The sequence below is a fragment of the Hydra vulgaris genome, chromosome 11, assembly GCF_038396675.1.
Source record: "Hydra vulgaris chromosome 11, alternate assembly HydraT2T_AEP".
In the NCBI taxonomy this organism is placed as follows: domain Eukaryota; kingdom Metazoa; phylum Cnidaria; class Hydrozoa; order Anthoathecata; family Hydridae; genus Hydra; species Hydra vulgaris.
Window position 1 is genome coordinate 25,959,292 of NC_088930.1, and position 19,244 is coordinate 25,978,535.

General features: G+C 25.7%; 2 protein-coding genes across 3 annotated transcripts in view; both read left to right on the forward strand.

Annotated features, from left to right (window-relative positions):
* The first annotated feature begins 882 nt into the window (after positions 1–882).
* LOC136086944 (uncharacterized) lies at positions 883–3,659 on the forward strand. Its single transcript, XM_065809446.1, has 5 exons — positions 883–954; positions 1,035–1,058; positions 1,336–1,975; positions 2,182–2,409; positions 2,542–3,659. Exons 1-5 carry the CDS (start codon positions 883–885, stop codon positions 3,657–3,659), a joined length of 2,082 nt encoding a protein of 693 aa, XP_065665518.1.
* A 1,621-nt stretch (positions 3,660–5,280) lies between these two features.
* The window catches only part of LOC100203510 (zinc finger protein ZFAT), a 33,727-nt gene continuing 19,763 nt past the window's right edge, over positions 5,281–19,244 (forward strand). The window contains exons 1-3 of one of the 2 annotated variants that reach the window (XM_065810595.1): positions 5,281–5,504; positions 8,758–8,898; positions 13,424–13,498. In XM_065810595.1, coding sequence (XP_065666667.1) covers positions 5,403–5,504; positions 8,758–8,898; positions 13,424–13,498 — 318 coding nt within the window. In that variant the 5' untranslated portion in view covers positions 5,281–5,402. The remainder of the gene's footprint in view (positions 5,505–8,757; positions 8,899–13,423; positions 13,499–19,244) is intronic. The other variant, XM_065810596.1, reaches the window with a different exon arrangement.

The following is a 19,244-nucleotide window of genomic DNA, read 5'->3' on the forward strand; positions in this document are numbered from 1 at the left end:
TCTAGACATCGAACAAACTCCAAACATTTAAATTTTTATACTTACGTCAACTAAGGATGATTTGCAAAATACCGCGATGATTGAAGCCTGGGAACAAAAGAGCCCTAAATTTTTCGCCTTGCCCTGCCCAATAGTGAGAGCAAAAATTGATAAAATATTTTTTTACTATTCTTAACTAGGCTTATATTCATCGATAAATTTTAAATTTCATTGAATAATCTCATAACAACTGCGCAATTTCCACCAAAACATTCTTTTATAAAATTGTCGTCCATGCTAATATTATATATGCATTAAGGTCTTAAAAAGACGTCTTTTAATCATTCAAAAGACGTTCTGAACATCTTTTGAACGTTCAACAGACGTCTTTTTAGGAAAAGCATTGTTTAATATTAGATTGGACATATAAGAGTTTGGAATGCAAAACTTAGCTAAAAGGTACTTAACTCAATTACCATAATATCCTGAATCCGCCCCTAACAACCAACAATTTGGTTTGATTCGGTTTTTACTATTTTAACTTTCGATCATTTAAAAAAAGACACTGTGGAACTACAACAATATTCATAAACGCCATCAACACATCATTTTAGTAAATTCTAATATGTAGCAATATTTTAAACTACACGTTAAACTAAAAATTGTATATCTCGCGTGAGTCATAGTTATATAACTTTATTTTAGTTCAAATTAAATGTAGTCAATCTTAAGCAAAGAGCAGGGCCGGATTTAGGGGAGGGCTGAGTGGGCTGCAGCCCAGGGGCCCCCACAAATTCGACAATAGTTACAGACTTTATTTGTTTCTTAAATTATAAGTTAACCAGTGAATATTGTTAAAATTTAAAAATGGAAGAAGATCGTCATAAATTAAAGTGAGTTTATATGAGTGGTGCAGATAAACGAAAATTGGCGTTTTTCATAACACAGCCCAACACAACTTCTTCTTCTTCTGAGGTTCAAAGTTTTACAATTACTAAACAAAGAATAAATATTACTTTTAATAATATATATTTTTTATTTTTTATATTTAATAGCATATAATAATAAAGTATATGCAGGTTAGGTAGTTAAAATAATAAATATTACAATTAATATTTTTTTCATGTATACATACTATACTATACTTATCCCTTCAAATTTACCTTTCCTAATTAAAATTGTTTAAAATCGAAAAAAATTATACGTATATTGGCCACTTAAGTATATATTAATTAAAAAAAAATAATAATAAAAACTGAAAATTAAACGCATTAATATTGTAAATACAAATTTAACTAAGTCTTATCAGTTTAATTTCCATTAGGTACATATTTTAAATAGTTTTTTTTATTTCAGTCATATCAAATTGCTCTACCGCCTCAACTAGTAACTATCGCTGAAAACCCTTCACCTCAAAATATTGTTAAAGAAACAAATGAAAGCTTAGATTTAGATATAGGATTATGGCCTGAAAATATGACAGGATTAATAGATTATTGGGCAAAAGTAGGAAGTTCAAATTTACAAAATTGTAATGAAGAATTATTTATACAAAAATCAAAAAAACAGTTTGATGTGAAGTTTACTCGTAAATGTAATAAATCATTGTTTGAGCGAAAAACTGCTAACGGAGAAATAACTAAGCGTTCATGGTTATGTTTTTCACCATTCAATGGTAGCATTTTTTGTTTTGTTTGTAAATTAATGTCCAAAACACGCAGTCAATTTACTCATGATGGTTTCTGTGACTGGAAGCATGCAGATAATCGATTAATAAGTTATGAAACTTCCAAAGATCATTTAAATTCTGTGATAAATTTAGCTGTTCGTTCAAAAGAATTGGGCCGTATTAACAATGAACTTATAAAACAAAGTGAAGATGTAAAGAGTTACTGGCGTAATATAATCAAGAGACTCGTAAGTGTTATAACATTTATATGTGAACGAGGTTTAGCATTACGTGGTAAAAATGAAATTGTCGGTTCGTCTAAAAATGGTAACTATATTGGAATTCTATAGCTATAAGCTGAGTATGATAATTTTCTTAAACAGCATATTGAAAATCATGCAAATCGTGGAAGTGGGCACACTAACTATTTATCTTCTACTATCTGTGAAGAATTAATAGAAATAATGGGAAATAATGTTTTGAATGAATAATTTCTCGTATAAAATTATCTAAATATTTTTCAATTTCATTAGATTCAACACCTGATGAAGGTCTTATATATCAATTAACATTAGTTTTTAGATATATTGAAAAAGATACACCAGTGGAAAGATTTTTGGTATTTATGCCAAACCAAGGCCATAAAGCTCAAGATATGTATGATTGTTTAATAAACTTTTTAAATAAATATGACTTAAACATAAAAAATTGTAGAGGCCAATCATATGATAATGCTTCTGCAATGAGTGGGAAATATAATGGTCTCCAATCAAAAATTCTGAAAAATCATAAACTAGCTTCCTGGATTCCATGTGCTACACATTCCCTAAATTTGGTAGAAAAAGCAGCAGCCGAGCGCTGTACTGCTGCTGTTTAATTTTTTGACTTTTTAGAGCAGTTATATGTATTTTTTACGACATCAACAAAACTTTATGAACTACTGGGTAAAGCTCTAAGTTTAGAAAATACCAAAACCCGTATCCGTGTATCACAACGAGTTAATACTACACGCTGGTCATGTAGATCTGATGCAACAAAAGCTCTTATACTAGGCTATAAACAATTTAAAAGTACTCTAATTCAAATAGCTGATGAATTTGAACAAACAACAAAAACGCGTTGCGATGCAAATTGTTTATACAACAAATTGTGCACTCTTGAAACTGGAATTTACACGGTTTTTTGGAATAATATCCTTGAAAGAGTAGATAAAACTAATAATTTACTGCAAGATGCGATATTAGACCTTAATACTGCAATATCTGCTATTAAGTCTTTAAAGAATTTTGTTCAAGCTAAGCGTGATAACTTTGATCGATATGAAAAACAAGGAGCAGAAATTTCGGAAACAACAGATTATTTGAAACACCGTAAACGGCAAAGAAATATCCGTTTAAATCCAATAGATTTTTATGAAACACCCGAGGTAGATTTAACTTCTTCTCAAAAATTCAAAATTCAAAATTTTTTACATGTAATTGATACGTTTATTTCTAACTTGGATAAACGATTGTCTGCTTATGAGTTGGTATACCAACGATTTGGCTTTCTTCGAAAAATAGAACAACTAAGTAACCAAGAAATTGAAAATGAAGCAATTAAACTTGTTAAAATTTACCAGGATGATATTGATGAACACTTAGGAAACGAACTTATTCAATTTAAAGAATTTTATAAACATTTTAAAGATGAAAGAAGTGAATTTCACAATATTGGTCAAGAACATTTAATGTATAAAATATTAATTAATAAGGAAGTAAAAGATTGTTTTCCTTATGTTGAAATAGTTCTTCGTATTTATTTTGTTATTATGATTACAAACAGCAGTAATGAAAGATCATTCTCTAATTTAAAGCACATAAAAAATAGATTGCGTACTTCTATAGACGGAGACAGGCTCAATCAACTAGCGATAATGAGCTCTGAGTCTGATATGTTCAAAAAACTTGATTTTCAAAACGTTATTGATAAGTTTGTACAAATAAAATTAAGAAAAGTTCCCGGCATTTAATTTTAATTACTTGACATTATTATTTTTATCATTTTTATTTATTATTTTTCATTTAATTATTTACACTGAATATTATAATAATATTACTTAATATACTAGTTACAGTAACTAGTATATTAAATAATATTATCATAATATCGAGTATGACTAGTAACTAGTTATACTCGATTTGATTATTTTTATAATTATTTATTATTAAATAGTAGATGATTGTTTCTAGTGTTACTACTACTAAACATAATAATAAATATTATTCAATAAGTAAAAAAATATATTTCCTTATTTATTTATAAGGGCCCCCACAGTATATTCCGCCCAGGGGCCACCACAAACCTAAATCCGCCCCTGGCAAAGAGCTAAAGATTGACTACATTTAAAAAGTTTCTTACACATTATGTGATAGTTGAATAAAATATATATAATTAGTTTGATGTTAATTTTTTTTAAATACGTATAATCAGGATTAGTTTGAAATTGTTTATGAATACATCACGGTTTAAAACTATAATAGATAAAAATAAAAATCTTTTAATTTCTTTATTTTTATTTGTTGTCAAATGTTAATACAACAGCATAATAAGTAAAAACCAAGACCGTTGCCAACGAAATATAAATCGAAGAAGTAGAAGTAGAACTGATTAGTGTTTTGGAATGAATAACATAATAACTTCCGAATTATCATTGTTGATAGTAACATTGTTAATAACAATATAATATTTAATAATGACGAAATAATATTACTAGAAAAAACCTTTCTAACTGCTGTAGCAAAATAATTAGAACATAAATATATAAAATAACCCAGTAAACACAAAAAGTGTTTTAGTCGTATTGTGTTTACTGGGTTATTTTATATATTTATGTTCTAATTATTTTGTTTATGCAGTTCTAAAGGTTTTTTTGTTTTTACATGGTTATTTTTTCGTATTGTGTTTACTGGGTTATTTTATATAGTTTTTATGCTTAAAACCATGGATTTTAATCTAGTTGAAAGCTTGAAAATTATTCTCTTTAATATTTTTTACCCCAAAAATGCATTGGAAAATTTAGTTTTTTTTATTTGCACCACCAACTGAACATTCTCAATTTACATTTATGAACATAAAAAAGTTTGGCATTTTCAACTTCCCTGGAAGTTACCATTCCCGAACTTTAAAAAAACACAAAGAATTTTTTGAAGATTTTTAGCGTCTTAAAATCTTAGCGTCTTTTTTAGCGATTTTTAGCGTCTAAAATCTGAATCTTAGTTACAAAGAAACTTTTCAGATTTTATTACATGAGTTAAACTGTATAAAAATATTACTTAAAACAAACCATATAAAATTTTGATTTCATCGCTTATAATAAAATTTTCAGCATTGCGTTAATTTCACAAAAAAGTTCATTAAGTTATTGCAACCTGTTTAACTCTAGCGCAATTAATACGACACTAGACAAAAAAATGACCTGGGCTCAATAGATGTTACCTGGTTTCTATTAATTTAGGTTATTAAAACTTTGTTTTGAAATGAATAACGTTTAGCAAACAATATTTGTTAAACGTAATTCTTGTATAATATAGTAATAAGTCTATTTCTTTTTTATACCTTATGATTTTTATTTGCAGAATCTGTATTTTTATTTTACATTTTTTTATTTTTATAGTTAAAAGCTTACTCAAAAGACAACATTTGATAAAAATGCTGCCATATTAAGAATCGTGGTTTACTGAATGTTGGATGATCGAGATGGCGATATAATAACATGGCCTCAAGCTCGACAGAAGTTCCTTACAACCATCCGACTGAGAACGCTTTGTTTGGGCAAAATGTCATCGAGAAAATTACAGATACTTGTCTCGGTCAGGTAAAATCTCTCATATTCGACCGTGTAAATAAGTGTGTAAGGAAGATCTTAATCTTTTAAGTTGAATAAGCATAAAAGGAAATTTCAGGAGTCATAATTTAAATTAAATTTAGATTTAAAAAATTAAAAAATCATTTTTGCAAAAAAAACTCAATAAAAATTTAATAATATACTCAATAAAATTTTAATAATAACTCAATAAACTTTTAATAATATAATAAAATCGTTTTAAAATAATACTAATAATTAGGGCTCTTTAAATAAGTTTTAATAAACATGAAAAATATTAATTTCAAATTTGGATATATTTTACACTTACCATTTTATATTTCTTTTATCTATGGCAATGATTTAGCATCAAAAGTTATTACTTTGTTTGTTGATAAATATATAATTCTTATGATAAGTTATTTGATTTTTAATAAGTTACAAACAAGTTAACAATATGAATTCATTATGGTGAAGATTGTGTTAATCAATTAGAGATTTATATTTCATAACTAAAACATTTAAAGCTGTTATGCATATCTATAATATATATATTGATAAAGTTCATATACTTTAACATAATTATCATGGTTATTATATAAATATAAAATTGAATATTCTATTGTATACAGATACATATTGATAAATCTATCAAATGCATATACTTATCGATAAACCTATAATATACATTTTGGTAAATGCATATACATATTGAAAAATCTATCATATAAATACACTTATTGATAAATATCATATGTATGTACATATATGTGTTGATTATTTTATATATGCATATACATATTGATTATTTTATCATATGCTGATACATAGATATTGATAAATTTATCATATACATAATACATACACACACACACACACACACACACACACACACACACACACACACACACACACACACACACACACACACACACACACACACACAAACACACACACAAATATATATATATATATACATATATATATATATAAATATAAATAATATATATATATATAAATATATATATATAAATATATATATATATATATATATATATATATATATATATATATATATATATATGTATCATTTTACAGCCATTATATGAAATTATAAAATTTAGATTTATCAGTATGTATTTTCATACAATAGGTGTCATATATACAGTGCCGGTTTTAGCACTACCAGCGCCCTGGGCGAGATTTCTACGGCGCCCCTAGCTCAATTTAACCCCATTCAAAAAAAAGGCAAAGGGTAAAATAACCAATTATTTTGCTCCTTTATATTTGGCGCTCCTTTATATTTGGCGCCCTATATATATATATATATATATATATATATATATATATATATATATATATATATGCGGAAATCGCGTTTTATGGAACCGATTAATATACTAAAATTTTGTGCAACGCTTTTTGAAGATTGATTTTAGAGATAGAGGTTGTACTAAATTTTGTTGACTTATTTTTTAGAATTTCATATAAACATAGATATTTTTCAAAAATAGAATGATTTAACTTGAATAATATGTGTCTTCTGATTACAATGACGAATTTTATTAGTGGGTATATTGATATTCAAAACTGTTACTTACTTTTTCTATCGAGCACATATTGAAGATAAAGCCTGACAAACTCTATCTTTTTCGAGTATGCTCATTTTTTATGTTCCAACCAAATTTTGTTGTCAAATTCAGAGGCAATGATATCCTATTTGGGCGCACAATTTTGGTACCTAATTTCCTTTTTTCTATAATCTTGTACAGACTTTTGTTGATTTATTTTTCGGAATTTCATAACAACATAAGTATTTTTTAAAAACTTGAATAAATAAACTTTAGTAATATGTGTTTTCTGAATAAAATAATGAACTTTATAAGTAGATGTGTTGATATTCAAAAGTTTTGGCAAAACGGTTCTTTATTTTCTGCATCAAGAAATTATTGAAGATAAAGATTAAATAAAAACAACTACTTGCATATAAAAACTAGCAATTATAAAAAAAAATACTCTTTTAAAGATGAATTATTGATATTATGACAGTGAAGGTGGAGGTTGGGTGTCCCCTCAAGCCTACCAGATACGCCCTGAGGGTGTAGGGCAGTGTTAATTTGTAGGCTATTCTTATATCTATCTATTTGAATAAGGTATTTAAGGACAATAGTAAAAATTGAATTAAATAAACAAAACAAAAAAATAAAAACAACAATTAACCTAATAAAAAAAAGTTATAACATAAAATAATATATAACAAAAACTAAATATTTGATTTCAATAAGTCTAATTCAGAAAAACACAACTAAAAACATAATACTCTAAAAAAAAACTTTTATTAATTTTATGTAACTAATAGTTTTTGTCTTAATTTAAGGTTGATAAATCATAATTTGTATAATTTTTGCATATAATGCAATAATGCATAATTTATATATATAATTAATTATCAAAATAATGATAATAATATTTATTATAATTATAATAATGCAATAATAATAAAAAGAATACAGAATGAATAAATTTGACTATAAAGAGATATATATCAGGCACTATGCAGTAATAGTATGAATCTTGTATTGTCTTCAAGACAGTTTAACTCTACTAGGGTTTTAATTGTTAAAAAGAATATGGTAAGGAGAATAAAAAGTCATGTTACATGAAATGAAAAGGGATGACTTCATAAGAGTATTCAAAATTTTGAATTCAACTGGTCGCATTATTTTGTAGAGCCATTGAGTTTTTTTCACAATATTTATCATATTAGGAGATTTTATATTTAAAGGATGTTGTTGTCATAATTAGATGGTGTTTAACACAAGGGGACCAACCTCACATTTTCCCTAAAATTCAGTATATGTTTAAATGGAATCAAAACACGGTATTACATACTTTGTAAAAAAGATCATTATCAAAAGCCTAACATTAGCCTATCACATATCTTTATCAAAAAAAAATTGTTCTCATAAAAAAAGATATTAGGAAACAAACTATTTTGTTGTTTTTCTCAAAACTAACTTTTTCTAAAGTTGGTTCCTTTTTTTAAAACCATCCAATTCAATTTAACCTAGCTTTAACATTAAACTATTGGGTAAAAAAACTTTTTTTCATTTTTAAAAAATAATATTGTTGTTGTTTATTTTATTATTGTCATTATTAAAATTATCTACTCAATGAGAAACTAGATATTGAATCAAAAAAACATTAGTTAAATTTACTTTTGGTATTGCCAATGTTTTTCAAATTTCAAACTATAATTTATCAGGATGGAAAAAGATATTATCAAGTTAAATGGAGAGACTCATGGGAACCTGAGGAGAGGTTGATGGCAGCATGTGAGGGTGCGTTACAAACATTTTGGAAAGAATATTATTCTAATGTTGAAAAAGAAATAAGAAAACAAGTGGTAAGATCATTTTTTCAATGATTTTCTCAAAGAAGTTGCCCAGTTTGTTATTAAAATTCAACAAATATAAAATATAAAATTAGAAAACTATCCTAATTAAATCTGTCATTAAGGGTTTACTCAAGAAAATTCTTCACCATTTAAATTTACATTTGTGCAAAAACCTATATTCAAATAAAAATGTTACTTTTAAAATAATTATTAATGCTAATTTACTCTTAGGTCTTGAATAGAAATTCCTTTTTGCTGATTAGATTGAAAAAGATTTTTCACCCTAAACTCTCGTTTAACCATAGTTTAAAAATATTGGTTTTAAAAGTTTGCAATAAATAGATATTGTGACCAGGGTTGGAAAAAACCCAAATGGTTTTTTGGTTTTTAGAGTTTTTTTGGGTTTTATTAAAAAATGATCAAAGTTATAAATTTTTATTTTTGTATGTGTACTGTAATTTTTTTTTTAACTTTATAAATTCACCTCCCTATTGCTCTTGTGTCCACTACAGTCAAAGAGCATTTTTTTAAAAATTAATTTTTTTTTTTACAATTCTTTCAATCCTAAACTCACAAACATTTCTAAACAAAACTCATTTTTAAACTTAAACTGGGCGCTGTGCAGGGAAACAGATTGAGCACAGGAATTTCAGGAGCGCAGGGTTGATTTAACTGTGAGCCAAATGTTTTACCACTAGTGTACTACCACATATCTATGGTGCAGAAGTGGACTCTTAACTATAATTTTAGTCTATAATTAACTGTGATTACTTATTATATTCGTTTATTAAAAATCTTCAAATATATTTGGGTTTTATTGGATTTTTTTACCAACCCTGACTGTGATTGTATAAAAATAAGTTTATTACATGTGTTACATTACATATACAGCTACAAAATATCAGCTAAAAAATATTTATTACAGTATTTTTTTTTTTTTTTAAGTATAATTAATTTAATAATTATTAGTATATATATTTTTATCATTAAACTTGTAAGATTATCAAGCAAGATTATTAAAGATAAAATAATTCTAATTGATAAAGCTACTGTATTTTAGTAAATTTTTTTTTCAGAAAAAACAGTTGGAACAATAAAAATGAAATCATGTTACAAAACATCTATGTTATGAAACAACTCATTGTAAAGCAAGTTTTGAATAGGTCGGCATTTTTGATATTTACATTGAGATAACCTTCCTACACCGGTTTCCAAAGTACTTACAACATTTATGTCTAGAAGTCTTCTTTTATCTGGTATCTACCAATAACATTTATACAATTTTCAGCATTTTTTGTTTTGTTCAAACTTTTTGACAGTTCAAAATATATGAACGCTTTTTAATTTCTAAGTTATCAATGAAGTCTAACCAATTATCAACTTTTATAATCTGACCAGTTAAGGGTTCAACCATTTTCATACCACATCACTTTTTTACAAAATGTGATTTTTGCCCAGCATTAAGTTCCAATTTGACTGCATAAAACATACTGGCATCAACAAGAATAAAAGGTTTTATACCATATATGTTTGGTTTTGAGAGTATACATCGATGAACTGGCATATGCCTCTAAATCTTGGAAGCATTTCATAAAGAATTTTTTTTTATAGAGTATTTCATAAAGCATTTCTTAAAGAATTTTTTGACAATTATCCTTAAGTTTTTTAAGAATTATATATACTTTTATAAAGCAGTTGTATTTTTTTTCTTAGTTTTGAATTTTTTGATCACAATAATGAAGACAACAAAAAAGAGTCTTAAACTGTTTGAGATAACACTCTGAAATGAGAATCAGACAAGATACCATCACCATCTTGTTCATAACAATCTGAGATGAGAATCAGACAAGATGTCATTGCCATCTTTTCCCAAATTATTTGATTTATTCTATATACCCCTGCTAGATACAAGTATTTAAAATAGCATTGTAATGATAGCACCTCAACTAAATCAGTTGATTTAATATTTCTGTCACAAAAATTTTTTATGATGGAGTTAGTGTAGAGACTGTATATGACAATCAACTCAAGTATATTATCAGTAAATATTTTATCTTAACATTTGAATGGTTTTTGAATTTTTTGCGTTTCAAAATTGCCTAATAATTAATGACATTTTAGGTCATTTAAAAAATGCCCCAAAAAGTTTGTATTAATATTGTGTTTCCCAAAAGTTCAATAATAAAATTTGCTGAAAAAGTGAAATTAAAATAATTCTTGTATTTTTTATTTTATTACATGTAAATAACATGTGGTGTATAAGAATATTTTATAATTATGACTTCAAAGCTAGGTAGCAAGAATGCAGACTCCCAAAAAGGACTCTGGATTTGAAAGTCACAAAAAAATTATTTTTTAAAAGTTTATTAGGAAAAACAATCTGAATCTCATAAATCAGAGCCAAGTCAACAAACATGTTTAGAGCTTCTTGACACTACAGACCTGTAAAAAATAGAGATATAAAGTTGGAGTCCTTTTAGGACTCAGCATCTCTGCTAGGTAGACTAAAAAAAGAAGGTTGATGCGAGTAAATTATAAAATCAGAAGATATTTTGATGAGTATTTATTCAAAGTTTTAGTAATTATATATTAGGGTTAGGGTAAATTATAAAATCAGAATATACTTTGATGAATAATTATTCAAAGCTCTAGTAATTATATGTGCTTTAAAAAGCTTAGTGCAGGTACTATATTACAGGTAACAATAGTGCAGGTGCTATATATATATATATATATATATATATATATATATATATATATATATATATATATATATATATATATATATATATATATATATATATATATATATATATATATATATATATATATCAGGCCTTGTTACAAGATTTCGCTGCGTAACAAAAACACATAACGCATTTCAAAGTAACTCAACTTGGCAAATATATTTTGTATTGTTAGAAGTTATATTGCGTCACTAGCGTGTTTTCAAGTACCGCATTGTAATTAAAGTTATTTTATTAAGGCGTTAAAAATCATACAGACAGTTTTTTTTCTCTCACTATAACAAAAGTTACAAATAAAATCTTATTCTTATTTGAAAAATCATTTTATCATTTTTTTCAAATATGAACTAAATTTTATTTTGAAAAAAATATTTTTTTCATAAAATGTAACATAATATTTGTTTATTTGTTATATTTCCTTATAATTTTACAGTTGGTTTTTGGTTATTTTATTAATTGTTAATAAATTTTTTCTTATTTATTTTGTGAACTCTTTTTAATCATGTTTTTAAACAATAAAGAGTTTTATCAGTTACATATTTGTGATCATAGTTTATTTTCATTAATTAAACGAACGTTATTAAAATGTTACGTTATTGAATTGACAATAAACTTAAAATAAAATATCTTATTAATAAAGTATTTACATCAAAATAAATTGTGCATTTTTTAAACTATTATGACAAAAAATAATATATTGACAAAAAAAAATTTGAGAGGAATTTATATATTTAATTCCTTAAGATAAAACTTAAAACACTTTATTTTCTTTAAATAATTTTTAACAACAGCAAAAAAATTATTAAACAAACTGTTTCTTTAACAGCAAATCTATTAGTTTTCAATTGCGGTTAAATGCTTTTACTTACGACTTTATTTCTTCTGAATAAACGTCACATAAACGATATCAAAATATAATTTTTATATCGTTCATGTGACGTTTATGATATCGTTTATGTGACAAATATTCTAAAAGATAAAAGTTTTTGCATAACACAAAACTGCTGAACGTGTAGGCAAATCACCTTTTTGCAAGCAAAATGTGAGCTGCGTAACGCTTCTTAACAAGGCCCAATATATATATATATATATATATATATATATATATATATATATATATATATATATAATATGTATATATATATATATATGTACATGTAAGATGCGGAGTCCCAAAAGGACTCCAGCTTTATATCACTATTTTTTCCCGGTTTCTGGTTTCCGGAAGCTTTGAACATGCTGGCTTACTTATGATATGCTATATAAAAAAATCTCAGAAAATATAATTATTTGAAGCATATTGTTTTTAAGCATGGAGTCCCAGAGTTCTTGCCGCCATTATACCTTAGGACTCCGGGTTCAAAAAGAGATTGTTCCTCTAACCTAAAAGTCTTAATATTTTTACTAATAGAAGTCCATAAGCATTTTTTATATTATTAGAGCTCCTGGATACAAAAAACTAGGAAGAAGTAATCTTTTTGTGACTTTCAAATCCAGAGTCCTATTTGGAATTAAAGCAGGGATGCGGAGGCATTCCTGCTTTATTTACATTACTATTAACTGCAATTTACTAATTTTGTACATTAGTACAAGTGTCAAATTGTTTTTCAAAAAATTATTTTAGACTAGTGTGATCATGATAAACAGACCAAGTATGCTTTAATATTAATTGCTTTAAGATTTAAAAAAAGAAGGAAAAAATATTTATTTTTGAAAAATAGTATTTATGTATAAATGCTTGCTGAAGCTCATAGCGTATAAATTTTTTTAATTCTGTTTTTTTTTAGATAGCATACACATCACCAGTTAGCAGTATAACTACTAGCGACTCTTTGCACGGAGCAGGGTTCAGCACAACACAGGTACTTCTTTGCTTTGTATTATGCTTATTAGTTTCAATGTTATTTTTTATAATTTAGTTCTTTTTGAGATTTTTACCATCTGCATTTAAAAAAAAATTTGTGTATTTTTATAAATGTATTTTATATTAGTTTTATTAACATGGATAGTTTTCAGTAAAAACTTGCTGATTTTTATTTCTCAATTTTGATTCACATTTTATTACTTATTTCTTTATTTGATTTTGTTTTTGTCTTAATTTTTGATAGTAGAAGCATCAGCAACATCTTGCCAAGCATTTTAAGTATTAGACATTTTTAATAAATATGGAAAATGAAAAGCCAATATTCATTTTTTTAAATAAACATTGCAAGCTGTTAAATATAAGAATCTGGCTTATTAGGTTACTATAGCCTTGCTAATGCCTATATGCAAATAAAAATATCACATTGGTCTTGAAAAAGATTGCAAAGTTCAATGTTGGCTCTATCCATAAAAACTAATCTGTGGTACTCTGAGACAAGACATTGGGGTTTTCTAGGAGTGTCTTGAAAAAATAATTATATAAGAAAAGCAATAAGTATATTTTATAAATATAAAATAATTATATAAGAAAAATAATTATGAAAATTATTTTTCATAACTTAAAGTAACTTAAAAAAACTTTTTCTAGGAGTGTCTTGAAAAAATAATTATATAAGAAAAGCAATAAGCAGAAGTAATAAGTTGATTTTGTTGCCAATATTATAGTAATAGCAATTATTGTGAGATTATCGACTATTATGTTATTATAGTACTGGCTATTATTATAACACAGTACAATATAATGCTGGATATATATTTAAAACTATTCTGAGTTAATTTCAATACTTTTTAGGTAATATTATAGTTATATGTTTTAATAATTTTATAGTTAGTAATGTCAATTTAGTTCTGATTGGTAATGTGGTTTTTTTAATCACAAATTAAAAAACCAAAAGTTTTGAGTTTTTTATTTTATACTTTATATAAACTTTCAAAAGGTATCTTAACTTTCTCTTCAGGTTGTATGTTGCTTAATTGGCTGAAAAATTTTCTTGTACAACTTCTAGTGTCTTTTTTCAACCTAAATTAATCAACCTAATTTAATCAACCTAACAAAGTGATTGCAAATATCGATAACTCCCTGAGCTTGTTTATATTATTACTGTTTGGTTCTATTGTTAAAGTGCTGCAAAAGTATTCACATGTTATGTTACATTGATTTACTTTTTCAGCTAACTTGATTCAAATGGTTTGCATCCTTTCTTAGTTTAGGAAAAAGTGACATTGTAAATTTTTTTTAGGCAGATCATTGTTTGATTTTTCCCTTTTTCAATCTTTAGAATATTTGATTACATTTAGCACTGATTTAGATAATGGTTACAACAGTTTAAGATTTTTGTGTAAACATAAAGGCGATCAAAACAAAATTAAAAACACTCTTGATTGAAACCATTGACCTAGAAAACTACTTTTCATCAATTAAAAACACTCTTTATTGAAGCCATTGACCTAGAAAACTAATTTTTTTGGGGGGAAATACTAAAATGACAAATATATGTTTATAAAACTTTGAATTTGAATAAAACTTTATCAATTATTCTAATTTGGTGTTGAAAATTTCACTACTTTTTTTTGCAAAGTTTTAACAAATTATAATCTTTATTGTAAAAACAGATTCTTTTGTTTATGTAAATTTTTTTCATTTATGTAAAGGTTATCCTATTAAATGCATCTTTATTTCAAGTCTTTAACTTAACTTTAAGTCTTATAATTAAGTTTTAATGATTATAAATAAGATGCATTAAATCAGGCTTTGACTAAAATTTTATATTTATAATAATTGGCTATACTTTTTTTTCTTTACAATTTGACCATGGCTGTTTTGATGTTTTAACAATTTAAATGCAATAAAATAATTGTTACGTTAAATTTAAATGTTTGAAAATATTTTTCAATGTCTTTCTAAAAATCTTTTAAGCAATTATTTTTCATAGCTTAAAGTAACTTAAAAAAACTTTTTTTTAAGTTACTTTAAGTTATGAGTAAGTTCAAAACTTTTTGTAACTAGTTGCTCAAAATGAGTGTAGTAACATTTTATATGAATTGTACAAGAATATAAAATAACTTTATTTACTTATATATGCATGCATTATGTTGATTAATTTAAAAGTTTTGAAGTATTTTGTAATGTTTTTATTACTTAAATTTTTTTTTTTTTTTTTTTGTGCAACTTTTTTGGAAAAAATTAATGTTTTTACAATTTAAAAATATTATAACACTTTTTAATAATTTGAATAAAATTTGTTAATTTATTAAACAATCACTAGAAGTAAATTGTTACTTAATGTAAAAGCGTTTTGTGTAACTTTTAGTAAAATGTTTCAAAAGATAAGTTTTAAAGTAATTTATTTCAAATGCAATTAAAAATGCAACAAAAAGTAATTTTTGCTTTGAGTTTTAATTTTTTAAGTTTTATTTTAGTGCTTATATATTTTCTTTTTGTAAGGAATTGTTTTTTTTTCTTTAGTATTTTCTTTTAAATTTCCTTACTAGTTTAAGTTTAGCATTTTATTTATTTTTTTACTGCGCGTTTCTGAAATGTTTGAATTATCAAAACATCTAAACAGTTGTGGTCAATTTGTTGAAAAAAAATTTATTTGCGTGGTCAGTAATAACGTTGCATTGCACTCCATTCCTGTCCAAGCCTGCATTAAATGGGATCCCTAATTGCCCTAACAAGCTGTGTTCCTATTGTATATAAATATTAAAAATATGTTGAGAGTTATTTAAAATTTTTAAAATAATATGAACAAAAAATTTTCATTTTTAACGCTCTATTGTTTCTTGCTAGGCAAAAGCAGTTTTTCCTTTTTTTTTTTTTTAAAAAAAAATTGAATAATGCGCTTTTGTAGCAAATCTTTGGCAACAATAAAAAAAGTGAAAATAACAGCATACTTAATGATTATGTAAAATTAAGATAATTATGTACAAAGGATACTGCAAAGAAATGACTGGTTCTAGGTACTTAATTGCTGGAGTACTCTCCTAGTTGGGTGTATTTTGGTAAACCTTTCTATCAGGGATGCAGAGTCCCAAAAAGGGCTCTGTATTTTAAAGTCACAAAAAGATTACTTTGGAGTTTCGGGTATCCTGGAGCTCTAAAAATATAAATAAGCTTATAAACTACTGTCGGTAAAAAAATCAAGACTTTTAGGCTATAACAATCAATTTTTCAAACCCGGAGTCCTCAGATATAATGGCGGCATGGATTCTGGGACTTCAGCCTTGAAAATAATAAGTTCCAAGCCATTTAATAACATGAATTTTTTTTCCCATAGCAGATGATAAGTCAACCAATAAGTTTAGAGTTTTTGGGCACCAGAGACCAGGAAAAAATAGAGATATAAAGTCAGAGTCCTTTTAAGACTCCACATCCCTGGTTTGTATTCAGAGTATCATAAGAATGTTAATTATTTAGTCTATAAATGGCAGTATGTTCTGTGGTCAGTTGTTTATTTGGCAATTACTTACACATTACATAATGTAATTATGTAATTGCCAAAAAATAGTCTTTTTAATTTGTTATAACTTTTTTTAATACCGTGTTCATGAATTATGGTATTTTAAAATGTTACAGTGATTCTATAATACTTGTTGCAATATTTATTCCTTTATTCCAACATGATAAAGATGTTTGGTTTCCAGAGACATTGTTTTGCTGTATCCATGTTCACACTATTGGTCAACACCAACATTCTAACAGTTTAATTTTGATGCCTTTTCCCAGACAAAATTATAATTTTAACTTTATTCCCTTTCCTAAGGATAAGGCAAAACTATTTGCATAAAGCTTAAGGATATGCAAAAAAAAAAAAAAAATGCGTAAGGATATGCAAAACTATTTGCATAAAGCTTTTCACTAATTTATCTCCTGAATGTAATGACCACTTTTTTTTATTTTATTTCAAAAAATCAGGTTAATCTGTTATTGGATATCCAAATGACATCTGAGTCCAATAACCTTTTAACCTGTTCTTTGACAATTGGATTTTTGGATCTTGCTCTACTTTTTAAATTGTTAACCATGATAAAAGAAAGATTGTCCATTATTATCTATTAGATGAAAGCAGTGAGGCAAAAGCTATTGCTCTTGGCATATCAAAAGCTTTTGAAAAGGTCTGGCATGCTGGTCTTCTGCATAAGCTCTCTTTGTATGATGTATCCACAAAGGTTTAAAACATTCATTTTTTTAAATTATATCAATTTTACAAAAGCAAAAGATTATTATAGAAAGTACGTTTATTACAAACTTCAAAGGTTATTATTGTTCATAACATTTTTATACAATTTAAAATATCACAAAAACATGTAGTTACAGCATACTAAATGATTATGTAAAATATAACAGTTTACTTACTAAGGATGTCGCAAAGAAATGAGTGGTTCCAGCTAGTTAAAAAATTGCTGAAGTACTGTCTGTGTTGGGTGTCTAAAATGTCTCTAGTGCTTAACCTGCCAGTTAAAGTGACAGAATATGAATAATACAGTAACTATTATTATATACAGTATATTAATACAGTAACTATTATTATATACAGTATATTAATACAGTAACTGTTATTATAGATGAACAGTAACTATTATTATAGAAGGAAAAGCTAAAATAAAATAAACCATAAAAATTATATAGTTAACAGAAAATTTTCTGTAGTAGCTTTTTTACTGTTTTTTTCTTTTTTTTAGGTGGGTTTTATTTTCAGCAACAAAATTGATACAAGTCAAGGATAAAACTTAAAAATCATATAGTTTATAAATCATAAATAAAACAAAAATAAATTTTAATACGCATAATAAGATTTTAATACGCAATTTATTTATGACTTTTTTCTATCAGTATCCAGGCCTTGACAGGAATGGCAGGCCTTGTTCGTCAAGGTTAGTGTTTCGGAGTTATAGAGTTGAGATAGCGTTTTAATCACAACTAAAAGTAGCCTCCTCCACCGTAGTGACCTTCATGGTTATGGGGGAGTTAAGTTAAATTAAAGTGTATATATATATATATATATTTATATGTATATATTTTTAATTTAATTTACCATTTTGTCATTAATATTTACATTTTTTTATAAATATTATTATCTAAAAAAAAATCAATTGTTTTAATAAAAAATCTAAATATATACTAAAAAGTTTAAAAAGTTTGGAATAATGCAACAACTGTTCTAGAAAATGTTTGAATAAATTAATATAAAAAAAATAACCGTTATTGATGATTGTTTCTCTGATTTATTTATAATACAAAACGTAACTATTTCTAAAAAAATAATTCTCATAATCATTTTTTTTTCTCCATGATCTTTTTTATCTAGATATCAAAAAACCCTGCAAAAATGCTGATTGGTCCATAACATTAAGTATGGACCAATCAGCATAATCAAATTAAGGTTGGAGGGTGGAAAGTTCTAGTATTTAATGAAATATACAATTGAAATATACTAATTTGGGTCCAGTAATAGACAATATACATTTTTTCAATATATCATGGCCATCATTACCATGGAAACTGAAGTGGGACTAATACATCCCGTCAGGTAATAAAAGCTTTTTTTTAAAAAAATTTTAAAGAAAAAAAAAAATTGTTATTAAATACATTACAATTAGATATATCTAAATGTTATGATATTTCGAAAAATGATTTTTTCATTTATGCATAAAAAAACATTACAATTTATTTAAAATTATCAT

Coding starts and splice junctions, on each gene's coding strand:
- LOC136086944 (XM_065809446.1), top strand. CDS start 883: ATGAGTGGTGCAGATAAACGAAAATTGGCGTTTTTCATAACACAGCCC. Junction 1,059..1,335: donor TAATAATAAAGTATATGCAG/GTTAGGTAGTTA, acceptor TTTTTATTTCAG/TCATATCAAATTGCTCTACC. Junction 2,410..2,541: donor AATGAGTGGGAAATATAATG/GTCTCCAATCAA, acceptor TTGACTTTTTAG/AGCAGTTATATGTATTTTTT.